Raw genomic sequence first — 18,021 nt, 5'->3', positions numbered from 1 at the left:
TCAAGTGAGGACGGAGGAGGTCAGCATCTTTTCTGTTGACAGCCGTGTACCAGAACTTCACCTCTGGTTTAAGATGGAAGTCCTCAAATACAGGAATTCTGTTCTCAAAATAAATCTAATCAAATCCAGAATGATCTTAATGGAGTTAGACTGAAGCCAGAACCCAGATCCTAATCTGGCCCTAGATCTACTCTTTTAGTGTCCTAAGAATGCCAGGGGCTGAGATATTTTCAGGCTTTTATTTAATGTTCTGCAGTCTCTCACTGGAATAACATGGGACTGTAGCTAAGTAATACGTGAAAGGAAATCATTAGGGGTCTTTAAGGTTGGCTGCCATTCTAAAGAAATCTAAGCATCGTAATTATGTATCATAGCAGCTCCCCACTGTACACTAATTTTTCAGTTCCTTAATTGAATTACGAAAGCTAAGCTGTTTGCGAGATGAAAAGCAGCATGTTTAGCGCAGATTGCCAAGGCGTTCTTCACATGCACATTCCAGTACAAGCCACAGAAGGAATGGAGCTGGGACCTGGGACATCTGAGACTGATTTGGGTTTGGACTTGGATGTCTCACACAAAAGAAATACAAGGCTTAGGCATGCAGGCCTTTTGTATCCAGATGGCAGTGGCATTTCTGAGGACAAATAACTAATCATGGATTATCCAGTGAAACACCATGGCAGAAACTCAAATTCTGTTAAAAGAAAATACTCTTTGCAAAGCAATTAAATAACCTTTGGGATACTTCATCACAAGTGACCTTGGAAGCCAGAGCTTAGTAGGTTTCCAGAAAATGCCATTATAGCAGAAGATGTAGTAATGACCCATCAGAGACAAGTTACTACATGGGAAGATCATTGGTCTGATTCACCATTAGTTTACACTTCTTATTTACTAAAACACATGGGAATCGTGATGAAAAACCACCGGGTTGTCATCTCTGCTGTGGTTAGGTATCAGGAACACTGCTGCCAAACTCTGCCATGAAACGCTGTCCTTGGCACTGCATCTGTACGCTGCCCAGAGAGAGCTAAATTCCACTCCTGCTCTTTTCAGTGAGGACTAACGGGATGAGATGCTTTCCTCCTTGCCCAGTGAGTTGTACCCTAAAGACACAGCACAGCCCAGCTCCCAAAGACAGGTTATGGTCTCGGGGTCAGCTTGTATCTTCTGCACCTTTTCTGGGCAAATCATCTTACCAGTTTTTAATTTTTGCCCATCAGTAATTGCTTCCCCACCCCCACCCCCTACCCCCCCCCGCTGTGCAGACTTTATTATTCTTCATCATATAAAAGATTTGCAAGCTGTGAAATACATTTAACTTATCTGGAGTGTCAGCAACTCTGTAGGCCAGTGATCTGTTCTCAGGTTTCTGTTTCCCTCGGTCAACATTTGAAGAAAATGATTATTTTTCAGCCAAGGCTAAACATTTTTGTTCTGAGCAAGAAATAAGCTGTACAAAGGACTGGAGAAACCAAAGCTTCCAATACCTTACCCAAATATTCAGGATCCTGATGAATTAGCTGTTTGTTTATTCAGTTGGCTCACACCGTGGCCATGGAATTTAGTACCTTGGTTGGAACAAGCTCCCCGTTCGCAAGGCTCTGGGTTTCTTTTTTCATTGCCCACGATTATGGGAACAGAAATTTATTGCTCACAGATTACGCTAACAAAATTGAATTGCTCTTTGCTGTTCTCTTGATTGGTGCAAAATTTGCTTTGCGATAAGAAATAATACCACAACAGCTCTTTTGGATTGTTGTCAGGCGCTAGGATTTACACTGCAGAGAAAGATGCGGGCGCTGCAGGCAGCTCCAAGTCTTTTACTGCTATTAGGGAAAGGAAACCAATTGATGTACATTTTAAAAGCCTAACCAGGCAGCACCTTTCTGTCATAACTTGGTGTGGTATGCAGTCATTCTCGCTTTCACTTCCCCGTAAACTTCAGCATATTATTTTACAAACTGCGAGCGCCAGCCTGAGAATGGTTTAGCTCACATCTTGTCCACGCTGGTCTCCCACAGGTGGAGAGCAGGGATTTGGCATGCCATGCCCATGAGTCTCCCGAGACGTGTGCCGCTGTGAATTTCATTTGACTGCTATGGCATCAGGTGTTTGGTCTCTCTTTACAAAGAAGATTTATGAATAGATATTAATATATGATGTAGGAGTTTAGGAAAGTAGCAGAGCTGCCCAATATTTCTCATTAATCATTATTTCTACTGAAATTCCCCAGCTGCGGCTGTCTGATAAGAGAGGAAGATTTATTATGCTTAAAAGTCAACATTCCTTTTCATCGTGCCCTGGGCATTCAGGTTAAAGTACCCTTCAAGAAAATCGAACCAGTTTGATAGATTATCACTTCATGTTGGCAAATGCCTCCATCATTGCTACTTCCCAATCAATATTAAGAATTTGGGAGGTTTCTGTTGCGTGTACAGGTCATGTTTTTCACAAACTCAGCTCTAAGGACTGGTTGTGGGAAGAGTTTATCGTGCTTAATATATGACATTTGCTCACTGTGTGGAATGTCAGTCCCTTTCACCTGTTTCAACACGTAATAGTTCAGCTCTGCGCAAACCCAGATCAATAGGTCAGTGTCCCTCTTGCCATCAGCCTAGTTCCTTTCACTGACTCAGGATCTCTGATTTCCACATTTACAGGCTCCAGCTGGAACTGCGGACACTTCACATTTATGCAAAATGATGTTTAAGATCCTCCTTTCCATTGTTTCTGTCTTTAAAATTTAAATCACAGAAATTATGATTTTCTGTAGTGCACATCCGAACATACCCCTCCTTCACGTACATGTAAAGATATATTTTCCGATCCGTCTTCTAAATCTGAGCTGTTCTGCTTTCATCTTAATAGACTCTCAAGGGATCATTGAAGATGTGGTCTTACTGGGAGCCCCAGTGGAAGGAGAAGCCAAGTACTGGAAAGCTATCACAAAAGTGGTGTCGGGCAGGATCGTGAACGGTTATTGCAGGTCTGTACGTGCTCAGTCCCCTGCTTCATTATCCTAGCGTCACTTGGAAACGGTTTTGTACATTTATCCCCTTCAAACATTTTGTAAGTGAGTAATTGTTCAGCTGGTGAGTACGTTGATTCCGTGGCACCAGAGACAGCAGTGCCAGAGCCTCTTCCCTCCAGAGGTCTCTGCCTCAGATTAATTGGAGATGACAGTCTTCAGGAGACACTTGAAGGCTGTTCTGTCTCCAGCTCTTGGCTGTTTGCGATGCATAGTTACACTGGAAGCCTGAGGTGCTCAATATGTAGGTCCTCTTCATACGGTGGCAGTGTTGCATCACCCTGGCAGCTTAAAGCTGGGTCAGGGTGTTTGTGTGCGTAATTTGACATATTCTAAGGCCCTTTTAAATCTCAGCTTTATGTAAAGGACTATAAATACGGCCGTTAAGTTCACTGATGGTTAAAGAATGCGAATTAAAATTTAGAAAAGCTTGGAGATGCAATTCACTAGGGGCTGCTTGTGGGGAACAAGATGTGAAAATTGCAATGGAAGGGAAGGAGCTCAAGAAAACTGAAGATTTTTATATCTAGAGTCAGTTTCTGGTCAAGATAGTCGATGTGAACAAGATATTTTACTTACAAAGGCAGTATAGCTGGAATAGCTGTAGCAAATTTACTAAGGATGTGAAAGAATATAAAGGTTACCGTGAAACGAAATACCAGCCTTTTAAAACTGCACAGATAACTGCTGTGCAGAGTTGTGAGAGCTGCTGGGTGAGAAGAGGGAGATTCAGAGGCACGGAACAGCTGAAGCAATCTCATAAAAGCTATTAAGAATTCAAGTGACAGTATCAAATCTAATGACTGTGTATTGGAAGATAATTGTGACAAGAACACTGCTTACCAGCACAATTAGAAGAGGGGAAATTAAAACGAAGGAATGAAGCAGGGAAGACTAAGAGCATGCGAAAATAAATTGAGAAATAACCAGGCAGGAAGATTAGCAAAGAACATGTAGCTGCAAGTCAAGACAGCTTATAAAGCCCTGAGCCCTCAGGTCAAGCACAGTTGAAAATGCCATTGGTACTTTCCATACAGACGTACATATGTATGCCTACATACATATGTATAAGATGAGGAAGTATTGTATTACTGTGCATCTAACATAGTATATTAATTTACAAAGAAGAACTAAATAAAAGAATTAAAAGCATTCAAGATTAAAACAACAAATTATTAATGCCACCTGTCAGTTAGGCTGAAAATTGTTGCTTTTGTCCTTTTTGGATCACAGGAGATTTTATGGATGCCGGATGTGCCCACCAGTGACGGTATTTCTTCATGTGACATAAGGAAAAAGGAATTGCTGCCTCCTTGGGAGTGCTTCTGGGTTCCTCCAAGAAGCCATAAATGATAGCAATTGTAGCATATAACTGTATTTGCCCTGGCAAATATTATTCCTCCCTGTATTATACAAAAATCAATTTCACTGCAAAAAGCTCAGTGCATTCATTTCCTATAATAATAATTAAAAAAAGATCTCGTTATCGTTTCAAAGCCTGCATGTGCTGTTGGAATAAAATAGTATGTGTGTTTGTACCTCTGCGTGTGCAGTAATTTGGCTAGTCTCTGCTTTGGCAAGCCCATGTCTTGAATGTTGAATGAAAAACGATGTAGAAATTGCACCTTGTTGCTCACAAATAGGAAGAAGCAGGTGAGGAGACTGTCAGGAAATATTCCACTACACTGGTTCTCTACTTTGCCCTCAGATGCTGAATTTGAGGGTTATTCAGTTAGCATGAGGGGCAGCTAGAGGAGGTGACTGAGAGATATGGACAATTCATGTGAGGATATTAGATCTGAGAGATGGATTATACAAACATTTCGTGGTAAGACCTCACCTGATTCTGATTTCTCTGGTCTCTCGTTTATACAAATCGTGGCCTCGTTCTGTCACTTCAGGAGTAACTCTATTTAGGTCAGATGAATTACATTGAATAGAATTCCTGCAAGATCAGATTGGGGCCCAATCTGTTGAGCTTCAGTCCGGTGTAGCTTGTCTCCTTCGGCTTTGAAGTCTGAAAGGACATGGAGAGTGAAAGCCAGCTGTCAGAGCTGTCTCATCCGATTTCACAGCAGGGTTACAAATTCCTAGTGGGAAACCTTAACCAAATTACTTAGACTCATTCAGCTTTTGAAAGAACCCACGCCTGAGTAGCGTGGATGTGTTGCAAAGATTTTGCAGAGCTCTGCGTAGACTTGCAACTTCTAGCATAGAGCGTTTTGGAGCGAACAGGAGCAGCCAGAAACGGCTACCTGTGCACCTGCGTTTCACCTGCTGCCATCGCAGAGTACAAATACCCCTCACATCCAACTTAAATCTACTCTACAGAGTGTAGTGGTGTTTAGGTGCCCAGATTTTATCCTGTTGCTCAGCACAGAAGAAGTTATGTGTTTCCAAAGGACACATCGCCTTCTCTCATCATGCTATACCTACCCTGACACTGTCACAGTGACGTATGGCAATACTTTACAGTGGGAACAAACTCTTCCTAGTTCTGTCATTGAAACCATGGATTTATACAGTACCTATAAATCAGGAGCACTCCGAGGAGCTTCACAGTCGATATTTATGTCAGCAACATTGGTATTGTAGGCCTCATCACGTTTACAGCTCTCTACAGGCTGGAGAACTTCTACCTATTAGTACATTAAAAAGATTAAATATGTGAATGTATTGCAATCTCTAAGCAAATACAGAAATAAATAGAAGGGTCAGATTTTTAAACCTGCTGCACGTAATGAAACTATACCCCTGAATCAGGATTAAACTCAGACTCACACTCCTGTGTCCCAGGAACCTGCCCTGAATTCGGCAACTGCTGTGATTCCTACATCAGACAAAGCTGCAGCAGGTCTTGGTCCAGACGTCGCTGTGCTTCCCAGCCCTTCTACTTTCCTCGTGGTCTGAGTAGTCACATATTGCAGTGGTTTGGCGACAGGATTTATTCACGCTCTTCTTCTGCTCTGCTCCTAGGGGGGACTGGCTGCTGAGGTTTGTATACAGAACCTCTTCTGTCCAGATCAACGTTGCAGGCCTCCAGCCGGTCGACTTGGATGACAGGAGGATGGTAAACATGGACCTTTCGTCTATAGTAAGTAGTACTTCTTATATTCTCAGTTTTTTCTGTCTGTCCTTTGCTTGCAGCACTGTAACCTCACGCTCATTGATTAGGGGAGGACGGAATACTGAAGAGAGCACCTCTATGTACATTGTCCCTCTTTCCTTCCTTTGAGATAACTCTCATCTCAGACTTCACTATAGATTTTGTTGGCCCAGCCAGCAGTCAGTATTGAGCAAAATAATGAGAATTTGCCTGTCTCGCTGGATATGTTTGGGGTTTTTTGGTTCTGAAATATCTCGTACTCGAGACAGAAAATGCCATTATTCTCCAAGAAAGATCTTGCTGTCTTGCAAGCCCCGGATCAGCGGGTAGGTAGGATCAGCAGCTGGGAAACCCAGAGCTCAGACACACAACTGTGGAGCTGCAATCTTATCTTGGTGGAGCCTTCAACACTGTTCAGGTTCATCCAGGGGCAAGTTCTTAGGCCTTCTGCCTTGGTCCCCTGGGCTGCACTGACACGGTGGTGCAGGAACCAGTTTGTAAATACAGAAGCTCTGTGATATCGATGGCTGGTTTGCTAGGTCCAGAGCTGGGCTGCTGCCGTTTCGGAGTGTAGGTCTCCAGGAAGGAGGAAGTGATTCACCTGTATGTCTGGTAGACATTTAGTTTCCTCAAAGCTGTCTGGTGTCATTAATGATAAGCCACCATGTTATATGTCTAGCAATATTCAACTCAATTACCTTAGCAAACTAATGATCTCATTGCCTTGTCTTTACTCACGAGTGAGCTCTTCCACAGAAAATCATGCAGAACTTAGCTTGTGTATTCACGTTCACAGTAATCTTGTTTTTCCATATCTTAATGTTTTAACTCGTTTTTCACTCTCTGCAAACTGGACTGGAGCACAAAGCTCAGGATGCTTCCACGGTCATTGTTCCTGCCGTGACTCCTCCCGAATGTCCCCACAAGCTGGTGGGGATTGTCAGCGTTGCTCTGGAGCCAAAGGCACTTTTAAGTGCTTTCAGATTTTTTGGAGCACCAGCCTGCTGAGCCTATAAATACCCAACTGTTACCAGCTCATTTCATTCATTATAACTGAGCTATGTACAGCCCTTGCCAGAAAACACAGGGCTTAATGCTGTACAGATAAAATAGAAACTTTGCAGAACAAAATATAGGCTTCCCAGAAGGAAGTGGTATAGCAGGAGCTTTTAAACATGGTCCAGCACTGGAGCTGTTCTTGTATCTTTGCATCTTACTGGGTTGGTTAGCATTTCCACGTGCTCCCACATCCATTTTTTCACCGTCCCCAGAGCTGCCATTAGTCGCTTGCGAGTGGTGACATCTGTTGCTGGCATGAAAAGAAAAATGGCCAAAGATGTCAAGCAGTGGTGGCACTGGGGTGACTTTTCCTGTTAGTTCAATCCGTGTTACTCTCCTCTTTTTGATTCCTCTTCAGAGACCCTCTCTCTATTGACCTTCTGCTTCCTGAACTTTGAAACCCCCTGGAGTCCTGCAGACTTTATCCTGCTCGGCTCGCAGCAGCCTCTCCATTTTTCCCCCAGAGGAGCAGTATTTACATTGCAGCTAAATGATAATGGTTCCATCTGCTGATCTTCTATAGTTGTGCATCTGTATCCGTGCTGCACGATGCCAACAGACAATCCCAGCACTGTTCTCATTTCAGAAAGAGCTGACACTTTCACTTGCTTAATCTTACTGCAAAGCATTGGGGGGGAAAAAGAGCAACCCCCGCAGGGGGAAAAAACCTATATTAAGTAGGTGTCATTCTCTTGATCCATTTTCTAGACCATGGAGCTTTATGAAAAGAAATACAATGCGTTCTGATGAACATTTTAAAAGTAAAAGGAGCCAGAATGGGGAAGGACATATTCAGGGGCAATATTTTTTAAAGTGGCAAGAAAGCAAAGATGGATTTTGCTGCAAATACAGAGCAGTAGCATAGCAGAAATATATATAGAGAGATTTTCTATGACGGGGACCAGCTCCATCCCTGCAGATGCCCTTGCTGGAGGTCCCCGTGAGTCTCCTGCCAGGAATAAGAAAGGACAAGCTGTGATAGAAGAAAAAAGCATAGATGATGCAAAGGTGCTCCGTATGCAAATATTATGCAGACAGCCTCAGCATTTTAGGCATCTCTTAGTCCATCCAGGATGAAAACTGGACTGGATCCAAAGGGCTTGGTTCTCTTTGCTGTGGTAGCATCAGAATCGTCAAATGAGCGGAGGACCTCAGTATAAACAGGAGTGCACCTCCAAGGCATTTATTGCATGTCTCTCTTGATTAGTATGTTTTTTATCTGACTGTCAGTAACAAAAATGAGAGAAAAATGTCCTCCCACTCAGCAAATGCAGTTATAAAAGCCTTCCTAATGGTTACAATGGGCCTGATTTATTCAGTAGATTTATTTGACAGCACCTGTTACAGAGACCAAGGAAGTAATTGAGCTGTAGTGTATTAGATTGATTGCTGTTTGTTCAAATGGGATATTGTAGATTACATTTTGCATTAACATTTGAATATTGCAGAAATGCTTAGAGTCAGAACGTAGGCAGAGCATTTTCATGGAGGCTCACAAGTCAAGAAGGGTGCTTAAGTTTCTCTGGGCAGTTTTACCGCAGCAGAAGCCAGGGATGAACTTGCAAGCTTGGGAACAGTAGGAATGCCTGGCTGGAAGTCTAGTAGAGAGCATGGATGGACCATGACAATTACTGCAGAAGTCAGTACTGTTCTCTCATTAGTCCAATGTGAAAATTGTCTTAAAGATCTTTAGACTATGATTAAGTTTTGCATCGACTTTAAAACTCCTTCCTTTCCCATGCTTTCGATGGCAGCTAAATTCTCCTTTTCTTATTCTTCATCAACACGTTGTACCTGCTGCTGGTGCTCACAAATTCCTGTAAAGGCAACGCACGGCCAACACCAACTGAGAGTAAACCCCTCCTTATTCAAACACCTGGAGTGCCAGAGCTGTGCTCTGTACAGCCCACAGACTAAAGCTACAAGGTACTTCTTCATCTCTAGAGCAGTCATTGCAGTGGTACGTAGAGAAAACATGCTGATGCATTTCACAGCCGTGTTCTCCTGCAGCATCTCTGCACAATGGAAGTCAAAACAGGAGAGCTTCTTTTTAGAATAATCTGTGTCACACACCTGCACACCTTTGGATTTTCCCTCTGAGATACCTGAAGAGCTTTTTACTTCTTCTTTTCTTTGCTGCTGTAACCGAGCAGTGGGAAAGCTCTCTGTATGACAATGATTAAAAACCGAGAATAACTGATCTCTCTTTCCAGAAGCTCTCTCAGAAGAGGGGCCTAGTATTCCCATTGTGAGGGAAGGCAAACAGATTCAAGGCAGTCTGGCCTGCAGCCAGGCAGGTACACAGCGAACATAAATACCATAAGCAGATGAAAAGTCTGAATTCTGTGAAATCCAACTGGTTTGGCACTTCTGTGAGTCAGGCTTTTTTCCTAAAATGCATTAAACTGTGGGTTTTTTCCCCCTGTATTCCCAAGACTTGCAACAAACAATTAGTTGCAGTTACAAAATGTGGATTAATTAAGAACCCTGGGGAGTTCAAAAGGCAAAAGGTTGTCTGTGTCTCACTACACCTTTGTTTCACTTGTTTCAAATGAGCAGTGCCACCTCCCATGGTGACAGGCATTAATAGGATCAGAAGAGCGACAGCTAGGAGCAGAACTCGGCTTCAGGCAGCGGCTGGAAGGAGCCCGGAGAGCCTTCTCTCACACCTGGGGGACACGCAAGTCTCTGTGGAAACAAGTCTATTTGTCTGCTAGGCTGTAAGGTCACAGGGATGACTTCTTTCTCTTTGTATGTCCCTGCAACCCCGGAGTCGTCAGTGGCTTACTTTTCTGTGATCCTTCTTGCTGTTGATTTGGGGGCTCCGACAATCACACATTAAATACATACTAAATACATTTTCCCCTCTGGGATCAAGCTGAGCTGGCTCCGGCTGGCAATGTCACTATGTCAGAACAGAGGAAGAAACTGAAAAAGCTTTTTCAAAAAAGTGCAAATGGAGCCATTAATAACTTGCAGTTTGTTTTTGCTTTGTGGCAGACAAAAACTCAACGGCTGGTGTCCCTCCTTGCTTCAACACAGATGCATTGCTTGATCCTGATGTACTCTGTGGAAAGCTGGGGATATTTAGCTGCTTCTAAAATGCAGAAAGAACCATTTTATAGCGCTCCTTGAGCCTTTATTTTGTAAGTCTGGTGCCAAAATTCACATACGCACTGCCACTCAGAAGCAGCGTGGTGCCATAACAGTGTGGTCTTCCTGCAGATTTATAGAAGTAATTTTCCCATTTCCCGCATTGTGCCTGGAACATGTGTGTTTCATTTCACCGTGGGTTTCCACAACATCTGTTTGAGTGCACACAGTGTTCGGACACCCCGACTGCCCTGGGCAAAGCTGAGTTTCTGGGACTGCACTCCTCTCCTGCAGAAAAGCTGAGTTTACCAAGTGCCATGTTTTAGAAAGATTCACAGGTAGTTTACGTTTACATCTGATAGAATGCAACATAGGAAATTCGCTATTCCATTTGAGTAACCAGCAAAGTTTTTATACCATTACATCTTCCCATGGAGTGTAACAATTTGCATCACTTATCACCTTTTATAGATTTGTCTCTGACGCTTGACACGTTAGAGCACCTTGCATTTGAAAATAGGACTGTTCTTGCAAAGCCAGACATTGCAGACTCCATTCTTGACAGGTTTGCAGTGAACAGATTTGTAGCTGTTGACTTTGCAAGCAGCTATCCCCATCACACAGCAAAACTGCCAGCAGAAGCAGTAGGAGTTTTCCCTAAGTAGTGTTAATAATGTTTGATTCTGCAAGAGTGGCTACACAAAGCACAATAAGGTGAATTAAGGATAGAGAATTTAGCTTTCTATTTCCTCTCTTATGTTGGAACACGGACGCTAATTCTGTCTAATTTTTGTGTTCAGTTTTGAGCTTCGTTTCTAACCTCTTCAGCTAACATGAAAAGAAAATTCAGCTGCAACATCCAATTAAAAGTGTTAATCAAGGGGAAGACTGACTTCACTGATACGTTGGGTGCGTGAGGTTTTCTCCTGTAGCACGGTTTCAGCTAACGTGGTTGAGATCTTGCAATGACAACAGCAGGAGTTATTGGTATTAGCTGAATGTAGCTGAAATGCCATGAAGCCTGTCGCTGCCTGCTGCCCCAGTGACCCTAGGGTAAGGTAAGGTCTTAAACTTGCTGGAGATCCCGGTGTGATGGATTTGCAGGAGATCGCATTGCTAAGGAGAGATGCTGCACTACTCCATAGCTGTTGAAATTTCCCAAATGCCCAAGACTTCTTGCCCAGATACATTATTACCATCAACTCACAAAGGAGATTAAGGGATGAATAAGCTGAGAACAGGTCATTGTCCCCAAAGACGGCAAAAATTCCCTCAGTTAACCAAAAGTGATCTTGTTTCGTGGAGTTCAGCTGAGAAGTTGGTTTGAAAGCCGCAAAGATGGTAACGTTTCAGCTGCCAACTCTTGTGTGTTCCCAGAGCAAGATGGGGAGAGGAAGGGTGCTCATTCCTTTTCGGTGTTACAGAGGAGTCGTCCTCTGCTGCGGGCAGGTCCTATTATATCATCCCGATTATGGAGACTGAATCTCATCTCAATGTTTTCATCTGGACTCTTGAAAAATTCTCCATAATCCTGGCTTGATTAATATAGCAGATGTCTTGGCTCACTAGTGGACTGCTGTAGTTCATAATGTCAGATATCTGGGTCCCCCAAGGTATTTTTAGGAACAGTCCAGTTTGATATATCAATCCAGTCTTTATTTTGGGGGATCTCTTTTCCTCTGAGGCCCAAGGGATTATGTTCAAATTATTCCCCAGCGATAATTATATGCACAGTTTATGCTGGGCCTTTTAAAACATTCTTTATATCATCTAATTTAAATAATTTCCACTTGGATAAGCACCAAAAAATAAGTATTTGATTATAGCCACCTTAAAAGTGAGTGGCATGTTTTGCAACTTTGATGTAGCTGGAAAGAATCTTGAGCATTGAGACACCAACCTAATAGCTAACAAAAAGAACTGATTCCACTTCTGGCAGTCGTCAGTGAGAGCGTCAGCAAAAAAATAGTCAACAGCAGCTCTGCAAACAGTTGAAAAATTCATGGAAGAAGCTGTTGCCTTCAGCTGGGGTGCGGAGCGCATTACCTGTCAGCAGAAGGACACCTGTGGAGGCACCTTTCCCTTGAAACTCTTCCAGGGGCTCTCTTATTAATTCAGAATTTATGACGCTGCCTCTTCCTAACTTTGTCCTGCCCATCATCGCTGATGTACAGCTGCTCTCCGTCTCGCCCCCTTAGGGCTCCAGACTTCCAAAACTTATTTGCTCCACTTGCTACCTTTGTTTTCGTTATATTCTGTATTTTACTCCTCTCCATCACACAGTCCTCTTGGAATTGGTGGAGGGAAATTGAGAGTAAAGCTGGCAGAGTTTTTCAGCAGTGGACGACTCCTGCAAAAAAACCCCAGTGTCTACTCAGAATTTTCAACATCGACGTGTTCCCACAAAACATCATAATCAAAGTTTGATGGAAAAAGTTCTTGGGAAAAGTTATTGCATTGGTGTGAAATTGGCCCAAGTGCTGTCTGAGGGTCGCGTCCCTCAGTTATCTTCCCAGAGGTGAGAACGACTCGATCGGTAAGTTGTGGCTGAAAGATGATTGCATGTAAAAATTACAGTCTTGCTCAAGAAATGGTGCTGTAATTAAAGGAGGACTTCTACCGGTCAAGTTAGTTTTTAACCGAGAAGAAAAATAAGAATTGAGTGATTTATTCTATTCACAAGAATTGTAATTGTGCGAAGGGATGATTTAGAAGCAAAGCCTATTAGCTTCGGCTGAATCATGCTCCAATCTTTATTCCATCAGTTTTTCAGAGCAGAAATAGAACCGTTAAAGAGGAATAATGCAAATGACACTGACAGTGTTTTCAAAATACATTCAGCTCCATAAAGTTTTCCTCAAATATATTCTTATTAGCTTCTCCTCTCCTGGAAGCCAGGACACTCAGGATATACCTATAGTGCAAGGGAAGACCTCCCGCAGATGCCAAATTCACATTTTTTAATAAATCCATTTAAATTCTGAATTAGCGGACATGTTCACTGTCCTCACTTTTGGAAAACATTGTTTCCTAAGAACCCAAACAGAAGAATTTTATTTTTATTTTGACTTCATTCAGCCACAGCCTCTTTCAAGGTTCGTTTAATGTTCTTCTGGTTCTCGCTAACGGGGATCTGCTCCGCCACTGACCTTTGCCAGGTCCAGCCACATTCCCTTGCCTGAGCAGCGTTAGGTCTTTGCCGTAAGCTTTCAGAAAACTGTGGAGAACAGAGAGGACGTTTTCTGCCAGGCCGAATGCCCTCTATCACGCAGGACGTACCCAGCACTCGGAATTAAGGCTTGCGCTGACACGTGGGAATAACTCTGGCCGGAGGAGCCTGCCAGCTTGGCAGAGATGACTGCGTTTTGAGCGATAACCTGGCATAGCTTGGGCGTCCTCTAATCCATCAGTCTTTGCCACCATCTGGAAGAGGAGGGCTGCACGGGTGTGGAGGCAGTGTCCAGAACTGAGGATTTTTTGGAAAGCCATAGTGGCATTTGAGTTTCTTCCCTTCTTTACCCCCAAAACCGGCTGGCAGTTTATTTCAGAGCGCAGGGTTGCACTCAGGTTCTCTTCCTGAATGACAAATTCACTGCCGCTTTTGGAAACGGAGAGTAAACCCAAGAGCTGAACTGGCAATAAGAAAAGGTGCTGAGCTGGCTCTGCTGAGATGTACCACCCGGAGGCAGTTTGCATTTCATTACGTGTGTACACAAAGTGTCTGACACACCAGCGGGAAGAAAGGGCTGCTGAAAAGTGAGGTGTGATTATTATCTGAGCTTCAGAAACTGCAGCTCACTCTATTAACTCTTTTCACCCCACACGAAATACCATTTTCTATTCAAACGGATAGTATTTGTCAAAAGGGAATCCTGCAACTGGGATGCCCTCCAAGGTAGTCATTACTGCTCCTGCTAAAATAACAAAGCTCTGGAGAGGCATTTTACCTTCAGAGTATCTTTTTCCTGCATGATAAAGTTGCTCTTTGGATGTGACAGGCTCAAAACAAATCAAGGAGGTGAAATTCTCAGCCGTATTAATGACCTGCGCTCCTGTGGCCTGCAGAGGGTATCTGCGCGTCCTCTGCTCACGCTGCATGCCTCCCTTGCTCCGCAGTAGTTCTCTGTGAATCCATAGGAGGTTTGCTCAAGGAGAACAGGAGGGAGGCACGGCCCAGCCGCTCTGTCCTTTAGCTCTCCCTGCAGGTAGCAGAGAGGCCAAGGGACTTTCTGGTGAGCTCTTGCAAATCCCGCGGCCCTGCAAAGCAAACAGCTTTGGGAGCTGCGCCAGGCTTCGGAGCAGGGGTGCGCTCTGCACTGGCCGCTTGGGATCGGTGGAGGAGCTCTTTCGGAAGGAAACTGGACAGGATCTTAGAACAGTTGGGTCTTGAGCAAGCAGAGACTTCTTCTGCCATATCGAGCAAAGTAACATCCTTGTGATACCCAGTGTTGTGATGGAGTCTTGCCTGTGCTCATGTGAGTCCGTGGCAGAGCCAGGATCGTCCGTCGTATCTCCTTTCTCCCAGGTCCCTTCTCTCTCCACCCCTTGGCAGGCTCCCCGGGCATCCCCTCTGGGCTGTGGGGTACACCCTGAGCTCAAAACCTGAGAGAAGTCGGGATTCTTCCTCTGTCCTACACGGATCCGGTGTTGGTGCTTTATCCGTTCTTCCGCAACGCTGGGGAAAACCAACCACAAAGGCAGTTGAGCGGAGCTGCGGAGATTGCACCAGCTTACCGCGAATGGAGGGAGCTGCGTGGTAACTGCAAATGGATTCCATTATCATCTCTTCTCAGACGCCGATCTCCGTCCCCTGTCCCTCTCCACCTAGAACTGCTGTCATTAATACGGAGAGCAGCATCTGTGCTGCAGAGCTCACAGCTCGCCTCGGTGCAGCCACCACCAGTGGCTTGGCTGCAGGCCCAGGGGTGGCATTATTTGTTTTCAAAGCTCCCGTAAATTGAACTGTGTTTTTATGACACCGTAACCAGCGGCACTTATTGTACCAAATAAAAAGACTTCCATTTGAATTTAATAGACACAGCTGATTATGCTCAATGACATTTTTGACACTTTTGGGTAGATTTGAACTTGAAAACCTTTCCAAACTTACTGAACTGACGGCTCCTTGCAGCTGACTGATCGATCCACCCGAGCAATGCTATCGTCTGTAGTCCTTTGGAGATCTTCCTGTGCGGTGCTGTAGTCCTGCAGCAGAATTGGCGATAGAGGCAGCTGGCCTGTGTTTTCCAATGAGTCAAAGCAACCATAAAATCAGAGACAGCAGGGGAGAAGTCACCTCAGCGCACTGATGAACCCACCCCACTGCTTTCACTTCCTTATAACAAGCATAAATATTATTTGCTTTGGTTACAAGAGCACTTTTCTATTCCAGGTATTCTGAAATTCCTCCTGCACTTTGTTCTGACAAATATTCAAACAACTGTTTATTTCCCTTTAAAGTTTTTATTGTCCCTTACGGTGTTTTAGATGTTCCCATCCCTTCTCCAGCAGAGCCTACCCAGCGGAGGAATTCAGCTTTTCAGACTGCAGATGAAAACAGGCTTTTGAGAGATGGAATTGCTGAATTTTCCCACCAGGATGGCTTCACAGCTTTAAAGTGGCAAGGCAATTTGTGTGCTGTTCTTTTGCTGATGGCTCAGTACTTAATGTCACAGTATAGCGGAGAAAGAGTCCTACCTCCTCTTACGCTTCTCAGAGCTTGCACTGGTCTGGCTTTATGGAATCCTCGCCTGGGCTATCCTGGAAACAGAAGTTTCAGTTGAAGAGGTTTAGTGGTGTTAGCGGTAAGGGACAGACTTTCAGGAGGTCTGAGCTTCTCTTTTAGCTGCATGAGGAAAGGCTCAGCTCTTCAGAATTGCTCATACCCAGCGTCTCTCGGTGATCGTGGTGCTCAAGGAAGAGGAATTCCCCATTGTTTTAGTGGAAGCTGCTGGATACTGAGGAGTTATGAAAATCGAGTCCTTAGTGTGGCAGAGGAGATTTGTTCTCTCTGACTAATGACTAGGTAACATCACGGGCTGAGAAATCCCCGAGCGCTGACCAGGGCAGGGAGATTGTGGTGACTGTAGAGGTCACAGACCACAGCAAACCAAGAGACTTCAGCCACCCCTCCCAGTATTCCCTTTCCTTCTTGTTTCTCTCCACCTTGTCCAACGCTGTGCTCATTTCTTTCTTTAGCATCAAGCCCCCCTACTGAGTAGTAAAAGGTTCATACTTTTTCAGAGAACAATGTACACATCTTAAGAGCCAGTCCATTAGTCCTTCAATGGTTATTTTAATTAACTAATCTGTTCAAAGCATCAAGAGCCTGTTGAGCCATCTGGACTGATTAAAGTCGCATATTGCATTACTAATGTGCTGATTAAATCCTTCATTTTGCTCCAAGTCCTAAGTGCATCCAAATGTTACCACTCAAAAGCTGCTTCACGCAAACAGCTAGGAGGTTTGAATTTTGCCCGTGTGGGCTCGCTTTAGGTGTGGGTAGAGGTGTGCTGGTAGCCCTGGTCGCTGGCACAGGGAGGAAGGACTGCCCAGGCATCGGCCTCAGCTCGCGGGGAGGTGAGCAGAGGGTCCACGGCTGGGTTTCGTTGCAGAGCTCTGCAAAGAGCTCTTACCGTCTTGTACGAGCAGACAGGCCCTTCCTGGGGCACTCGTACACATGGCTGGGAAGCAGGAAACCTGGGACTGTGGCGTCGGGTATTCCCTGCTGTGGAAATTCCCTAATTACTAGCAAGGTTTGGGAAAAGAAGAGGCGGTGTTGCCTGAGACAGCTTTCCGGCTGGGTCAGGAAAGACTGAAACTGTTAGAAATTGAATTTACCAAAGACGCTAAAATATCTTAGGATGCAAATCATACCCCTTAATCTGAAATCTAGAGGCCAGCTGGTGAGCGTCCCATCGAAATAGCCTCGACTCAGCCTGACCGCGCTTTCCTCTCCACAGAAAACCCCACTATGAACCCACCTTGCGCTCACAAGCGCCTCCTCCCACCTTGGCTGTGAGTACAACAGCAAAGGGGGCCTGAGGGCTGGTCTCCAGTAGCATCTCGGCCGCTGTTACTTCAAACGCTCAGCTTGCACGGGACACCTGAAACAGAGAAGGCAGTTGGTTTCTGCCTTTCCAGCCGGGCAGCCTTTAGCATATGACAACAATAACCTGCCGAGGGGGTTTTCTCTCCCTCCTGTGCCCTGACTGGAAGAGTGCATCGCAACATCCATCTCGGAAGGGTTTATCTCACCATGGAAATCACCTTACGATAAAAGCCTATGGGCTTTTGCACATATTGTTGACTTTAATTTGGTTTATGAACCCATAACTCTCAGGCTCCCAGTTTTACGTGGTGTGGGACAGATCAGTGCACCTTCCAGCCAAGAACCTTAACACGCTTGGTAGCTGTTGTGAGATTTAATGACTATATCCTAATTTAAATAAGATAATCTTTGCTTTTACAGAGGCGCTAAGGCACAGGGAGAACACGTGATTTCGCAGAGGACAGGGAGTTGAACTAAGACAACTTGTCTCCTACCTGGGCGTCTCTCACCATGGCAGATCACCTCTTCTCCTACCCTCGTGGCACCCAGAATCTGGGGGTTTGTAACTCAGCAACGTCCAAGCATTTAAACATACACATCTTAGAGGAAAAGTACTCCAGCAGCAGCCTGTGCCACAGAGGGTGCAGCCAGTTGGGGTTATTCAATGGATAACTGCATTTT

At 44.5% G+C, this 18,021-nt stretch overlaps 1 protein-coding gene across 4 annotated transcripts in view; it reads left to right on the top strand.

Annotated features, from left to right (window-relative positions):
• Nucleotides 1-18,021, top strand: part of TMCO4 (transmembrane and coiled-coil domains 4) — a 40,776-nt gene that overhangs the window by 21,597 nt on the left and 1,158 nt on the right. For all 4 annotated transcript variants that reach the window (XM_087755631.1, XM_087755629.1, XM_087755630.1 and 1 more), the window contains 2 exons: nt 2,872-2,989; nt 6,008-6,125. In XM_087755631.1, the coding sequence (XP_087611757.1) occupies nt 2,872-2,989; nt 6,008-6,125 (236 nt within the window). The remainder of the gene's footprint in view (nt 1-2,871; nt 2,990-6,007; nt 6,126-18,021) is intronic.

This window comes from Nipponia nippon, unplaced genomic scaffold, assembly GCF_047370975.1.
Source record: "Nipponia nippon isolate SJK-2023a ecotype South Korea unplaced genomic scaffold, ASM4737097v1 scaffold_19, whole genome shotgun sequence".
Classification (NCBI taxonomy): domain Eukaryota; kingdom Metazoa; phylum Chordata; class Aves; order Pelecaniformes; family Threskiornithidae; genus Nipponia; species Nipponia nippon.
Note: the sequence above shows the minus strand (reverse complement) of the source record. Positions and strands in the feature narration are given on the sequence as shown.